The 14,580-nt window shown below is 45.7% G+C and overlaps 1 protein-coding gene across 3 annotated transcripts in view; it reads left to right on the top strand.

The window, feature by feature from the left end:
* brf1b (BRF1 RNA polymerase III transcription initiation factor subunit b) overlaps positions 1-8,575 on the top strand; it is a 330,710-nt gene extending 322,135 nt beyond the window's left edge. For 2 of the 3 annotated variants that reach the window (XM_041214348.1, XM_041214350.1), the window contains 3 exons: positions 1,530-1,581; positions 5,563-5,725; positions 6,788-8,575. In XM_041214348.1, coding sequence (XP_041070282.1) covers positions 1,530-1,581; positions 5,563-5,725; positions 6,788-6,825 — 253 coding nt within the window. In that variant the 3' untranslated portion in view covers positions 6,826-8,575. Of the gene's footprint in view, positions 1-1,529; positions 1,582-5,562; positions 5,726-6,787 lie in introns of those variants that run through there. The other variant, XR_005946273.1, reaches the window with a different exon arrangement.
* The last annotated feature ends 6,005 nt before the right edge of the window (positions 8,576-14,580 follow it).

Below are 14,580 nucleotides of genomic sequence, written 5' to 3'. Positions count from 1 at the left end.
AGAGTAAAGCTCCCTCTACACCGTCCCCATCAAACACTCCCAGGACAGGTACAGCACGGGGTTATATAGAGAGTAAAGCTCTCTCTACACTGTCCCCATCAAACCCTCCCAGGACAGGTACAGCACGGGGTTAGATACAGAGTAAAGCTCCCACTACACTGTCCCCATCAAACACTCCCAGGACAGGTACAGCACGGGGTTAGATACAGAGTAAAGCTCCCTCTACACTGTTCCCATCAAACACTCCTAAGTTCTGTGGGACTAGACCCCGCTATGATCGATGGGCTTTGGGCAGGGGAAGAGAACGAAGTATTGTTTCTTGTCTCCACATGCACATACCAATTTGCTATTTAAACTGGAAATAGCAAAAATACTTAAAAGCTGCTTCACAATTAAACATACTGCCACAGGCCTTTCAGATAACCTTGGAAATTAATTATACAGTGAAGCAGCAGTCCTGAGGAGGCCTGGACCTGTCCGATCTATCACTCTGTGTCATCCAATGTGCCAGTCTGTGCCATTCTGACAGCAGCACGGAGCAGTTCCCCTCATTAAGCACAGATCATTTCCTAAGTGAGTTAATTAGGAGCTAGTGTCCCTTGGGTCCCTTTGCTTTGTAGTTTCTCTGATACTGCGTGAACAGGAACTGCCAATCACTTCAGGAAAACGCAATCTCCACTTTGGTTTATCCTACAGAGATGAATGTTGTGTTCCTTTCCCTCCTCGCTGGGATAGACCAATTGCTCATTCCCCGTGTGTGGGTCTGGATAGTGAATATCACTAGACCTAAGTGAAGATAGTAACATTCAGTTCTGATGAAAGGTCACAGCCCTGAACCTTTAACTCTGTTTCTCTGTTTACAGATGCTGCCAGACTTGCTCAGCATTTTCTGTTTCCATTTCAGATTTTCAGCATCCACAGTATTTTGCTTAGGTATTTTGTAGTAACATTCAAACAGTCCACACACTACACAAACCCAGACTTTTGTTACCACTGAACCAAGCAATTCCACTGCAGGCCTGGTTGGCTTTCCACCTTCCATAAACCCGAGGGCATACCAAAGCCTCGCTGTCTGTAACCTGAATCACACCAGGTCCCCTTCACCCATTATCCATAAGCTCTCTGATCTACATTGACTCCCAATGCCCAGAGCTGAAAATTCTCATCCCTGTGTTCAAATTGCTGTTGATGCCCATCCGTCTTGCACATTAACTTTCTGACTGAAGCCAATCTCTCCAGTATCACTCTCACATTGTAATATGTAGCCACGTTTAAACACCCCGAACATACTGCCTAACAGATTATTTAAAACACTTACTACACTTTGATTAAAGTTATTTTTGTTGTGTGTTTAAAACTTTCTCACTGATATGAATTTATGGGCATTGACCCTGGTTTAATTTGAAGCCTGAGGTGCAGAATGAGGCTCTTTAACTGCATGATTCAGTCTACCCTTTGGTCTTGGACTGAACACTAGAGGATCGAAATGAACACATCAATTGAAAGACTTATTTTCCTTTGTATTCCAGGCTTCGGCCACTGATTTCGTCAGTACCTTCAAAAAAGCCAGCAATCAACCAGGTAACTTGACTTTATTCAACTTTCACTATTCTCTATTTCATACCCACTTTTCCTCCTCCTCTACTAATGCCACTGATTGTGGGGTGGGATTCACTGCTGTAAGAGGGCCTTTGTTGGTGTTCAGTGCTGTGGGACTGCTCTCGGGGTTCAGTGCTGTGGGACTGCTCTCGTTGGGATTCAGTGCAGTGGGACTGCTCTCGTTGGGGTTCAGTGCTGTGGGACTACTCTCGTTGAGGTTCAGTGCTGTGGGACTGCTCTCGGGGTTCAGTGCTGTGAGACTGCTCTCGTTGGGGTTCAGTGCTGTGGGACTGCTCTCGTTGAGGTTCAGTGCTGTGGGACTGCTGTCGTTGGGGTTCAGTGCTGTGGGACTGCTCTCGTTGAGGTTCAGTGCTGTGGGACTGCTCTCGTTGGGGTTCAGTGCTGTGGGACTGCTCTCGTTGGGGTTCAGTGCTGTGGGACTGTTCTCGGGGTTCAGTGCTGTGGGACTGCTCTCGTTGAGGTTCAGTGCTGTGGGACTGCTCTTGTTGGGGTTCAGTGCTGTGGGACTACTCTCGTTGGGGTTCAGAGCTGTGGGTCTGCTCTTGTTGGGGTTCAGTGCTGTGGGACTACTCTCGTTGGGGTTCAGTGCTGTGGGACTACTCTCGTTGGGGTTCAGTGCTGTGGGACTACTCTCGTTGGGGTTCAGAGCTGTGGGTCTGCTCTCGTTGGGGTTCAGTGCTGTGGGACTACTCTCGTTGGGATTCAGTGCTGTGGGACTGCTCTCGTTGAGGTTCAGTGCTGTGGGACTACTCTCGTTGGGGTTCAGAGCTGTGGGTCTGCTCTCGTTGGGGTTCAGTGCTGTGGGACTACTCTCGTTGGGGTTCAGTGCTGTGGGACTGCTCTTGTTGGGGTTCAGTGCTGTGGGACTGCTCTTGTTGGGGTTCAGTGCTGTGGGACTGCTCTTGTTGGGGTTCAGTGCTGTGGGACTGCTCTCGTTGGGATTCAGTGCTGTGGGACTGCTCTCGTTGGGTTCAGTGCTGTGGGACTGCTGTTTGCCATCGCAGTGATTCGGTGCTGGAGGGCCGCTCATTGGCATTTGGTGCTGGAACTTCCCTTGTTGCCATTTATTGTGGTTGAACCTCCTGTCTTGTGGTTCACTGTAGCGGGACTACCCTTAAAAATGAAGAATGGCTCCTTGTCTGAGTCCAAGCAGAAAGGGGATGGAGATGCGTGGGGCAGTTTTTCCCCATTCAGTGGGGGAAGAGGCTGTGGAAGATGTAGAGTTGGTCACAGGCTGGAATCTCATTACTAAATGCAGATTGGAATCCCAGTATTGTTGTACACACGCAGCTAGCTCCCTGGCTGTCTGGGATAAACGGGCCACAAAGTGGAGGGAGGGATTTTGACACCAGCCTTCTCTATCTCAGATTTACCCTGGGTCAGAATTTCTTCCCCCTCCCAAGTCCTTGAAATGTGTGGAATCCTGCACTTTGCTCTCCATCCTCGCGTCTGCTGACAAGGGTCTTTTACATCATAAAAATAAATGAGGCTCAAAACTGTGATTGTTTTGTTGTATATGTAAATCCTTTAATAAGTTAGTTTTAAAAAATCCTAATGGTTTAATTTGCATTGCTTCATTTTAATCAGAATTAAAATACATTTTAATTTCCAGACACAGGCTGATAAAGTACCTCGGGAATTGCTTTTTATGCAATGACTACTGCTCATTACTGAAGATAAGCACACGTTTTTCCTGGTGTGACAGACTGATAGTGTCTGTGATAATTAGTAAGAATTAAAAGGAAACCAAGCACTGTTAAATTGTCACCTCATCCTAAGTATTTCAGAGAGAGAGAGAGATGTCTTTTCATTTACTGCTGTCTCTCAGTAACCCCTTGTCCTCAATGGTGAGATGGACTGCTCGGTGTGGTACTGAGCCCAAGAGACCAACAGATGCTTGTCTTGGTCTACGTGCTGAGCTTATCTGATAGAGGTTGTAATGTCATGATTGACCCGAATGAAAAAATCTGTCAGGGTTTCTAATCACCGGTCAGTGTGCATAAAGCATGTTTGTGCGTGCATGTTTGGTGCAGGAGGTGACCCTTGATCCAGACTGTGGTGTATGCGCTGGCATATATTGATAAGTGGTGAGGCAGTACCTTCACTTTCACTGAAAGCAGCTCAACAACTGTGATTCCCTTTTGCCCTCAATCAGCTTTAACTCTGTAAAAATCAACTTTCTAACAGCCAAAGCATCTGAGCCATGTCATGGAGTCATTACAGCACAGAAGACCATTCAGCTCACCTAAGTCCATGCCAGTTCTCTTAAGTTCTCTTTAGGGCAATCCAATCAGCCCCATTACCTCACTCTCTTCCCATAGACCTGTGACTTTATTTCCCTCAAAGGTCCCCCCCCACCGCCCCCCCCCCACCCCATCCAAATTCCTTTTGAAATCATTCATTGTCTCCGCTTCCACCACCCTGGTTGGCAGAGAGCTCTAGGTCACTGCCAGACGCTGAGTAAAAAAAGTTCCTCTTCACACGCTCCCTGCATCTCTTGCTCAAAATCTTGTATCAAAACAAATCAAAAGAACCCCCCCCCTCCACCCACCCACCCACCACACACCAAGGGAGCGAGAGCTTTGGGAACCATAGGACCAATGGCTACAAAAAAAGAATCTGGGTGGTGATCGTGGCTGCGGGACCAGGAATTGTATCAGGATTAGATTGGGCAATCCCAGCTCAGTAAACTATGCAAAGTGTTCCTTACTAATAGCTGGGCCTGGTGCCTAGGTTGGGGGAACTGTCCGACAGACTATAAAAGCTACAGACTGACATAGTTCCACTCACAGAATCATATCTGTCAGCCAACATCTCACCAGCCTGATAGACCCACAGTGATGAAACTGTCAGGTGAGGGGTGGCCCTGGGAGTCCTCAACATTGAATCTGGACCCCATGTTGTCTCATGGATTTAGGTCAAGCAGAGCATAGGAAACTCCCTGCTCATCATTACCCCACAACTGAGGAATCACTGTTCCCTTACGTCGAATATCACTTGGAGAATGCTCCGAAGGAAGTCGAGGCATTGAATGTATGAATGTATTCTGGGCGGGGCTTCAATATAAACCATCAAGCTGACCCAGCTTGGCTGAGTCCTGGAGGACATTACTGCCAGACTGGTCTGCATCCAGTTGTGAGTGAACAAACATGAAATAATCTATTTGACCCATTCTCATCACACTGCCTAACATAGATGCTTTTGTTCATGTTAGCCTTGCTGCAAATGACTGGTGCATAGCTCTTGTGGAAATGAAGTCCGATGTCCACTTTCATGTGGCATGAGCACCATGTGAAGTGCTGCAGGCTAAGGACAGATGTAGTAGCCCAGAACTGAGTATTCATGAGCTGCCGTGGATCATTAACAGCCGCAAAATCGTAACCACCATGATCTGTAACCTCACAGCCTGGGACCACCAACAAACCACTTGACTAATTCTGGTGCATGTGCTGCGCACCTCTGGGAAAGCTTCCATTGAACCAGTGGTCACATCTGTTTGATTCCTGGTATTGTTTTCCAAAACATGACCCTTCTTTATTAGTCTAGGTTTATCTGTTACAAATGGGGCTTGATGATCTCCATGCCAATAGCTAGACAATGAACTGCAGAATATACTTCACTTCCCTCCCAGCTAGCTTCCTCATTCAAGTCTTGCATCTCGGTAGCACAAGCCAGCTATTCCGACCTTCCTGTAGTCAAGTCCTTAGGTCAGTAGATTGACACCCATAAAATATTCTGAATTAATTACCGGAGAGCACCAAATGTGGTATGTAGAGGCTGTCACTGTGGTGACACAGTGTCCCTGGTGTGTGGAGACTGTCACTGTGATGACACAGTGTCCCTGGTGTGTGGAGACTGTCACTGTGGTGACGCAGTGTCCCTGGTGTGTGGAGACTGTCACTGTGGTTACAGTGATTTATTTTTAATTTTCTATCCCTGCAGGCTCCTGATTCAGGATCTGGTGACACTCAGGCAGTGCATCCTGTTGCTGTGCTGGTAGAGAGCGGTCCTGTGGTATATAATGAGGAGGAGGTGGAAGAGGAGGAGGAGGTGGAAGAGGAGGAAGAGAACTGCCTTAGTGCACTGCAGCTGATAGGTGGAAATGGTAAGTATTAGATATAAATTTTCCCTGAAAAATTGTCCAGAGGAGAGAAGTTAAAACAGGACCCTAGAAACATAAAGGGAAATAAGCAGTGCTTTTTAAATAAATGGATAATAACATTACAAAATAAATTACTAGTGAAGTACAGTTAGCATATTGTAAATTGAGTGTAAGAGTTGAGGGGTAGGGGGAGAGGGTGGGATTGAGGCGTAGGGGGAGAGGGTGGGATTGAGGGGTAGGGGGAGAGGGTGAGGTTGAGGGATATGGGAAGAGGGTAAGGTTGAGGGATATGAGGAGGGGTGAGGTTGAGGGATATGGTGAGTAGTAGGGTAAGTGGGTTTGATGGGTATGCTGAGTGGTAGGGGTTTAGTGAGAAAGTGGGTAGGAAACAGATGCTCTGTTTAAAGCTGGCTCCTCTGATAATACAGCACTCCCTCAGCAGGTGCACTGAGTGTCAGTTTAAATAATGTGCTGAAGTGTGTAATGTTGAATTGCCCAGCTTCCTACCCTGAACTAGAGTGCAATCAGGCGACAAAGATGATGCTTTGTGTAAAAAAAAAAATGATTGTTGCTCACTTGAGAGCAAGTTGGCATATCCTAGACAGGCCATCTAACTTGGTGGGTAAGGGACATAAACCAGCCCAAAGAGCGAACTTTAAGGTCAGTTTTGAGTGCTGAGTTCAGTGATCTCGGGTCAGGTGCTGGGAGTACTTAATGTTCCTGTAATGAGTTTCCTGCTGCTCATCACTATTCATCTTGACCTTGCTGCCAGGTACATGGGCATCAGGCAAAGATAAGACATGTTCCCGAATCTATGCCTTGAAGAGATGAATGGTCTGATAACATTTAGCTGCAAAGCTCCTCGGAACATATTTCTATTAGGCACCATGCAAGTAGTCAGAATTGGCCATTTGTGTGAGTTTTAGAGGACAACTGGTGTCCACGGAGCTGTACCTCAGCCTGTGTTCGTGTCTTAAGGAGAAGCAGAAAAATAAAAACTGAGTGAGGAGAGTAGGAGAGAATTTTCACTTTTGAATGCTGAAACACTTCATTTTTCCGTTCAAGATTACGGCTTTGAAGTGGAGGAGGATGATGGATTCTAAGAAACCTCAGCACTTTCCCGAAGGAGCGTTGAGAAGTCTGTCGGAAAGTGGGAATGCTTCCTGGGTTTTTCATGGCGGACAGCTTGCTGGCAGAGTCCCACTGACTTGCGTGACAAGCTTGACACAGGAAAGCAGTCTGTAAAGCCAGGGAGGGTCCCTGGTCGGGGCAGAATGTTGGCGATGAGGTGGAGCTTTTCAACTACTTGTGACTGAATCATTTCTTCGATCGGGATCCATTTGAAAATGAATTGATGACCCTTGGCTTTTTGTTTTTTTTTTTGTTTATTTTTGTACAGAATTTACTATTTATTACAGTTTTATTTGAATAATTTAGTTTTATATTTCTGTGTACTTAACATCCTGTGGAGCGAAGGTGCTAAACCATTTAGGTACGGCATGGTGGTTTAGAAACTTGAGGGGTCGGTGCTGTCATGTCGGGATTGCCAATTTGCAAAGCTCGCTCGCTCGCCTGCCCGCACAGCCAGTTACCCAATTTTGGTGGAACCGGTGTGACAGTGTTTGTCCATGGAGTGGGCCAGCCACCCAGTATAGGGGAAAAAGGTCTGACCAGCCTGAGGAAGGTGAGCGCTGGTAGAAATTGCCATTGTCTAGTCTGCCAAGGGTCCAATTTGCCATTCGAAACCATGTGTAAATGACCAATTATGTTCAGTAATAAGTCATCGCGGTGATCCAGAAGTTATGTTATAAAGGTCGGGGGGTGGGGTGTTCTTCCTTGTTGACTTCACATAAAGAAATCGATGGCCTCTGTATAAATTGCTGATTGTTGTTCATGGATTCGCTGGTTTGAGTCATTTTGGGATCTTTTCTGTTCATTCCACAGGATCAGTGTTATTCCTCCCTTTTTTTTAAAGGAAAATAGTAAAAATGCTAACTCAGGGGAGTGAGCATTGTTCAAATAAAGGGTGAGCAAGGGCATTATGGATTTGATGTATATTTTGATTTGAACAATTTGTGAGAATGTATGCAGCCATTACTCACTCCACAGCTGTGTGTGGAGTGCATGTGACATCAAATACATTAAGCCATTTCATATATCAAACATTGAGTCTTCACTGCAATGTTGAAGTGTTAACAGAACCCTTTTCATATAATTATATTCCTCTAATAACGGATTACATTAACTGCTCATTCTCTCCACAACAGCTGCATCAGTTTTACCAAAACAAAGCTATTAAATGGAGATATCTATAAAAGAACATGCATGGTAGGGAGAACCTGTGTTGTCACTTTAGCGTTTCAGTGAAGAATTAGTGGTGGGTGTCTGAGATTTTCACATTGATTGAAACTGTGGATATGCAGCCAGCAGTGTGTGTAAGGCTGGTGTCCTTCCAAAGATGAAAGAGAACAGACTTTGGTGAGCCACAGTAGAAATGTGTCGCACACCAGTCAATTCTGGGGGGTAATTTTAAGCTTTGTCTCTGGATGAAGAACAAATTATTTTGCATCTGAATGCTGTTAAAAACTTGTTTTCCATTGAAGTTGGACAAGGTGCCAGTTCACCTTTGTCTGCTTTTGGCTTGATGATTAACAATAATAATTGCCCCCTTTGGCTCGAATCAAGAATTAATACCAGGGTAGCAAACAGCTTAGTGATAACAACAAACACCTCCATCCCCTCTCCTTCTCTTCCTTCAATGTGCCACGTGACCCTGACTCTCAATGTTTTGTTGGGCAATTAGAAAATGCAAAAGAAAAAAAAATTAATTAAAAGCCATTGAGCAGTAAATGAGATTCTGGTTGCAGTATTAATCAGTATGATGCTGTACCTGTACTTTTTGCAGTGAAACATTACACTGGCTGTTTCCTAATCTGGTAAAGTCAGCACTTGAATTAATGGCTGTAAGTTCATATCATGAACTGGAAATAGAACTTAGGTTCTGGGCAACTGAAGATCAGTGAGTCACTCTCATATCTGATCAGAAGGTTGTGGGGCTCGCTAGAAACACGCTCTGGGAGGCTTCTTAGTCGAACAAAACAAACTTTATCCACAAGCTCAAACCCAGCTCCAGAGACTTGAGCCCATCATCCAGGCTTCATACTCCAGTGCAATACTGGGGAGCGCTGCAATGACAGTCATTTAGATGAGACATTAATCTGAGGCACGCTTTCCCTCTCCAGTGGATGTAAAGGCCACACTATTTAACAGAGATCAGGAACTCCTTTTGGATACTCTGGCCAAAGCTCCTCTCTCAACCAAAAGCAGACCTACGTTTGCCCAACAGCTTGTGGGATCTTGCTGTGCACAGGTTGACTGTTATAATTTACCTACATAATGACAGTTCAACATTACAAACCAATTAATTGGCTGACAAAGCACTCTTAGTCTCCAGAGGGTGTGATGAGGCACCATAGAAATGCAAGACCTTTTTGCTGCTGTTCCTTTACTACAATTCACATGAGAGGAGGGCAAGCAGCAGTTGTTCACTGGTGATTGTTTAAAAAGTATATCAAATGGAAGATTGAACATTCAGAATAATTGATGTCAATTCTTCTTTTATAACATGAATTGTAGTTTAATAACCTACTTTAAATCAAGGCTTAGTTAATCCTTTAATTAGTAGGATTCAAGGCTTATATTATCAAAGCCTAAAATTGCCAACTTTCAGATTGTTCCATTTATTTAGGTTTAATTTTGCTGATTTTAAATATTAGTAGCTGAAGGATCTTGCCAACTGTGTTCAATTAAAACCAAGTGAAGACTTCAACTAAAACAGAGGACTAGGGAGCTGGGGATGAAACTTCTAAAGTACGAGTTATGTTTGAAGTGTTAAATGAAATATTGCTGATTATTATCCCACCATCTTTCTTCCCTACCAACTCTCGCTAACAAGGCCAGGTTGTATGTACTCATTCTGTAATCTAAGACACGCGTCAGCCAATTTGCACACAGCAAGCTCCAGCAATCAGCAATGCGATCAACAACCAGATAGCGTGTTGGTTAAGGGATAAATATTGGCCTGGACACCAGGAAGAGCTCCCCTGCTCCTCTTCAAATAGTGGCCATGGGATCTTTTATAACCAACCCGAGAGGGCAGAAAGGCCTCAGTTCAATATTGCACCCAAAAGACAACGCCTTTTAAAAAGCCAACAATTCTCCTGGTGACCTGGACAATATTCCTAAACCAGCACCGGAAACAGATGATCTGGTCATTCCTCACAGTGCTGTTTGTGGGATCTTGCTGTGCAATGAGATGATTACCTGGACTTTTGTGCTCAGGTTTCCAGAAAGCGAAGATAGAAAGTTTATGGCACAGGAGGAGACCGTTTGGCCCATTGTGCCTGTGCCAAAAAGAACTACCCAGCCTAATCTGACTTTCCAGCTCTTGGCCCGTAGCCCAATAGGTTACAGCACCTCAAGTGTATACCTAAGTATTTTTTAAATGCAATGAATGCTTCTGCCTCTACCACCCTTTCAGGCAGTGAATTCAAGAGTAGGTCAGAGGCTAGGAATCCTGTGGCAAGTAGCTCACCTCCTGACTCCCAAAGCCTGTCCACCATCTATTAGGCACAAGTCAGGAGTGTGATGGAATACTCTCCACTTGCCTGAATGAGTGCAGCTCCAACAACACTCAATCCATCCAGGACAAAGCAGCCCATTTCATTGGCACTCCTTCCACAAACATTCAATCCCTTCACCACCAACGCACAGTAGCAGCAGCGTGTACCATCTACAAGATGCACTGCAGGAATTCACCAAGGCTCCTTAGGCAGCACCTTCCAAACCCACAATCGATGCCATCTAGAAGGACAAGGGCAGCAGATATATGCAAACACCACCACCTGGAAGTTCCCCTCCAAGCCACTCACCATCCTGACTTGGAAATATATCACCGTTCCTTCACTGTCACTGGGTCAAAATCCTGGAACTCCCTCCCTAACAGCACTGTGGGTGTACCTACACCACATGGACTGCAGCGGCTCAAGAAGGCAGCTCACCACCACCTTCTCGAGGGCAGTTAGGGATGGGCAATAAATGCTGGTCCAGCCAGTGAAGCCCCACATCCCGTGAATGAATAATAAAGTTACCGACCCCAACTGTCCTCAGTTCCCCTCTAATTCTTCTAACTTTAAGTCTGTCCCCCTGGATGTTGCCCTCTCTAATGGAAATATGTCCTACCCAGGGACTTGGACAAGCATCTGTCTCTGGGACATGAATGTAGCCTGCTGAGTCAGAGCTCACAGCAGGCAACAGCCAAGACTTATGGAACATTGTGTATGTGCAGAGGTAGTGCTAAAAGCACAGGGCACTGGTAAGCTTCAGACTCCTTGCCTTCTCATCAGGAATTTAGCTTGGAGCCAAGTGAGCAAATTATAGTGCCAGTATCTGGTTCCATCAATAAGCTAAGCTATTTGCTTGGTCAATAGTGCATTGGAATTTGCAAGATCTCATTTTATTTTTCCACCACTTTTTGCCTTGAGTGTTTTAGAGTGTTGCCTTCTTGAATTGCTGCAGTCCATGTGATGGTACTCCCACAATGGTGTTAGTTGGGAATTCCAGGGTATTGACCCATTGTTTGTTAGCCTCTCTGCATCGTTGAAACAGCTGCAGGAGGAGATTGTTTCACTCTTTTATCACCAGGAACCGACCACACCCCTTACCTCTCCGACAAGGAGGGTAGCTAGATGCTGTGATGGCTATCGTCTATTGTACACGTGGTCCTAGCTTGATCTCCTGAATAGCAAACAAAACTCGAAGCCTGGCTGAGTTCCCCACCACCACCAGGAACCCTTTCTAAGATCAGTTAATTCACCACAGACAGAGATTGAATCTAATGTCCCCTTCTGGTGGACCATATGAAACACGACACTTGGCAAACTGACCCATTCAAGAGTGGGTTTTTTTCTGTTGGCTGAGAGCAAGGACCAAAGTTGTAGTAGGTTACCAACTAGGTTGAACAGAAGCAACCTGGTGCTGTTGTTGGGTCATTCTGTTGAAGGGGAGACGCCTGCAGTGACAGTTGGATATAGCCTGGACATTTGGGATATTTCTCTCTCTGATGTCGTTGGATTTGTCACTCTTTGGATATGAACAGAAAAAGATTGGACTCTGTAATTTTGAATGTTGAAGCCTCCGTCCATTGAGAAATCACTTAACCACAAATTAATTTTGTTTCCTTTAATAAATCTTGGCCTATTATTCCAATTAAATGTTAAAGCAGTTTAAAATAATTTTGTATCGTGGTTATAGAGTAGTTCTCCTTATCTTTCTCCAAGGGATCTCTCAGTCCGCACTAGTATACATTTTAATGATCGTCAATGGACTTTGATCAGAAGCAAGAATCCTGCTGCTTGATCCTCCATAACCCACTTGCACTCAACAATAAATTGCATTTATGTAGTAAAATAAAAGCAAAGTACTGCAGGTGCTGGAAATCTGAAGTAAAAACAAAGTGCTGAAAATACTCAGCAGGTCTGGCAGCATCTGCAGAGAGAGAAACAGAGTTAACGTTTTGCATCGAATATGACTTAAGAATTGGAATCAATGTTAGCTCTATTTCCCTCTCCACAGATGCTACCAGAGCTACATATTTCCAGCACTTTGTTTTTGTTTTGCATTTATGTAGCACCTTTAATGTAGGAAATGTCTAGAGGAGTATTAGCAAACAAAATTTGGTACCCATATCAAATTATTAGAACAAGTGATCAAAAACTTGGTTAAACAGGTATCGCTTAAGGAGCATCTTAAAGGAGGAACAAGAGGTTTAGAGAGTGAATTACAGAACCTAGGATGTAAGCAGGTAATGCCACAGCCATCAGTGGTGGAGGAAGGAAGAACGGGGAGGTGCAAGAGGCCAGAATCTGAGCGGTACAGAGATTTCGAAGGGTGGTAGGATTAGAGAAGGTTACAGCTATAAGGAGGTTATGGAAGGATTTGAAAACAAGGGTGAGGATTTTAAAATCAAGCTGTCAGCTGTGTCTCAGTTTTGTAGGACTTGTCTATGAATCACAAAGTTCTGGGTTCAAGCCCCACTCGCGGGCTTGAGTGCGAAAATCAAGGCTGATACTCCAGTGTGGCACTGTGGGAGTACTGCATTGTCAGAGACCCTGTCTGTCAGATGAGATAATAAACCGAGGCCCTGTTTGCCTGCTTAGGTGGACGTAAACCATCCCATGGCACTACTTTGAAGAAGATCAGGGTCAGTTATCCCTTGTGTCCTTGCCAATATTGTCCCTCAATCAACATCTCAAAAAACAGAATATCTAATCATTGTCACGTTGCTGTTGGTAGGAGTTTGCTGAGTGCAAATTGGCTGTCATGTTTCCTACATTACAATAGTAAACACACTTCAAAAAGTATCATATCAACAGTTTCCAGTTCCCTGGCCCCAACTGCCTCCTCTTCACCATGGACGTCCAATCCCTCTACACCTCCATCCCTCACCAGGGTGGTCTGATGGCTCTCCACTTCTTCCTTAAACAGAGGCCCGAACAATCCCCATCCACCAGTACTCTCCTCCGTCTGGCTGAACTTGTTCTCACACTGAACAATTTCTCCTTCAACTCCTCTCACTTCCTCCAAATAAAAGGTGTGGCTATGGGTACCCGCATGGGCCCCAGCTATGCCTGTCTCTTTATGGGGTATGTGGAACATTCCTTGTTCCAGTCCTACTCCGGCCCCCTCCCACAACTCTTTCTTCAGTACATCAATGATTGCTTCGGTGCTGCTTCATGCTCTCGTCTGGACCAGGAAAAATTTATTAATTTTGCTTCCAATTTCCACCCCTCCATCATTTTCACTTGGTCCATCTCTGACACTTCCCTTCCCTTTCTTGATCTCTCTGTCTCAATCTCTGGTGATAGACTGTCCACCAATATTCATTACAAGCCTACCGACTCCCATAGCTACCTCGACTACAGCTCCTCACACCCCTCTTCCTGTAAAGACTCCATCCCATTCTCTCAGTTCCTTCACCTCCATCACATCTGTTCTGATGATGCCACTTTCAAAAACAGTTCCTCTGACATGTCCTCCTCCTTCCTTAACCGAGGTTTTCCACCCACGGTGGTTGACAGGGCCCTCAACCGTGTCCAGCCCATCTCCCGTGCATCCACCCTCACGCCTTCTCCCTCCCAGAAACATGATAGGGTCCCCCTTGTCCTCACTTATCACCCCACCAGCCTCCGCGTTCAAAGGATCATCCTCCGCCATTTCCGCCAACTCCAGCACGATGCCACCACCAAACACATTTTCCCTTCACCCCCCCCCCCCCCCCCCCCCCCCCGGGCAGCATTCCGTAGGGATCGCTCCCTCCGGGACACCCTGGTCCACTCCTCCATCACTCCCTGAAACTCAACCCCCTCCCACGGCACCTTCCCATGCAACCACAGAAGGTGCAACACCTGCCCCTTTACTTCCCCCCTCCTCACTGTCCAAGGGCCCAAACACTCCTTTCAAGTGAAGCAGCATTTCACTTGCACTTCCCTCAATTAAGTCTACTGCATTCGCTGCTCCCAATGCGGTTTCCTCTACATTGGAGAGACCAAACGCAGACTGGGTGATCGCTTTGCGGAACACCTTCGGTCTGTCCACAAGCATGACCCAGACCTCCCTGTCGCTTGCCATTTTAACACTCCACCCTGCTCTCATGCCCACATGTCCATCCTTGGCCTGCTGCAATGTTCCAGTGAAGCTCAACGCAAATTGGAGGAACAGCACCTCATCTTCCGATTAGGCACTTTACAGCCTTCCGGACTGAATATTGAGTTCAACAATTTTAGATCATGAACTCCCTC

Source organism: Carcharodon carcharias, chromosome 20 (genome assembly GCF_017639515.1).
Source record: "Carcharodon carcharias isolate sCarCar2 chromosome 20, sCarCar2.pri, whole genome shotgun sequence".
NCBI lineage: Eukaryota > Metazoa > Chordata > Chondrichthyes > Lamniformes > Lamnidae > Carcharodon > Carcharodon carcharias.
This window is presented reverse-complemented; position numbering and strand designations above follow the sequence as displayed.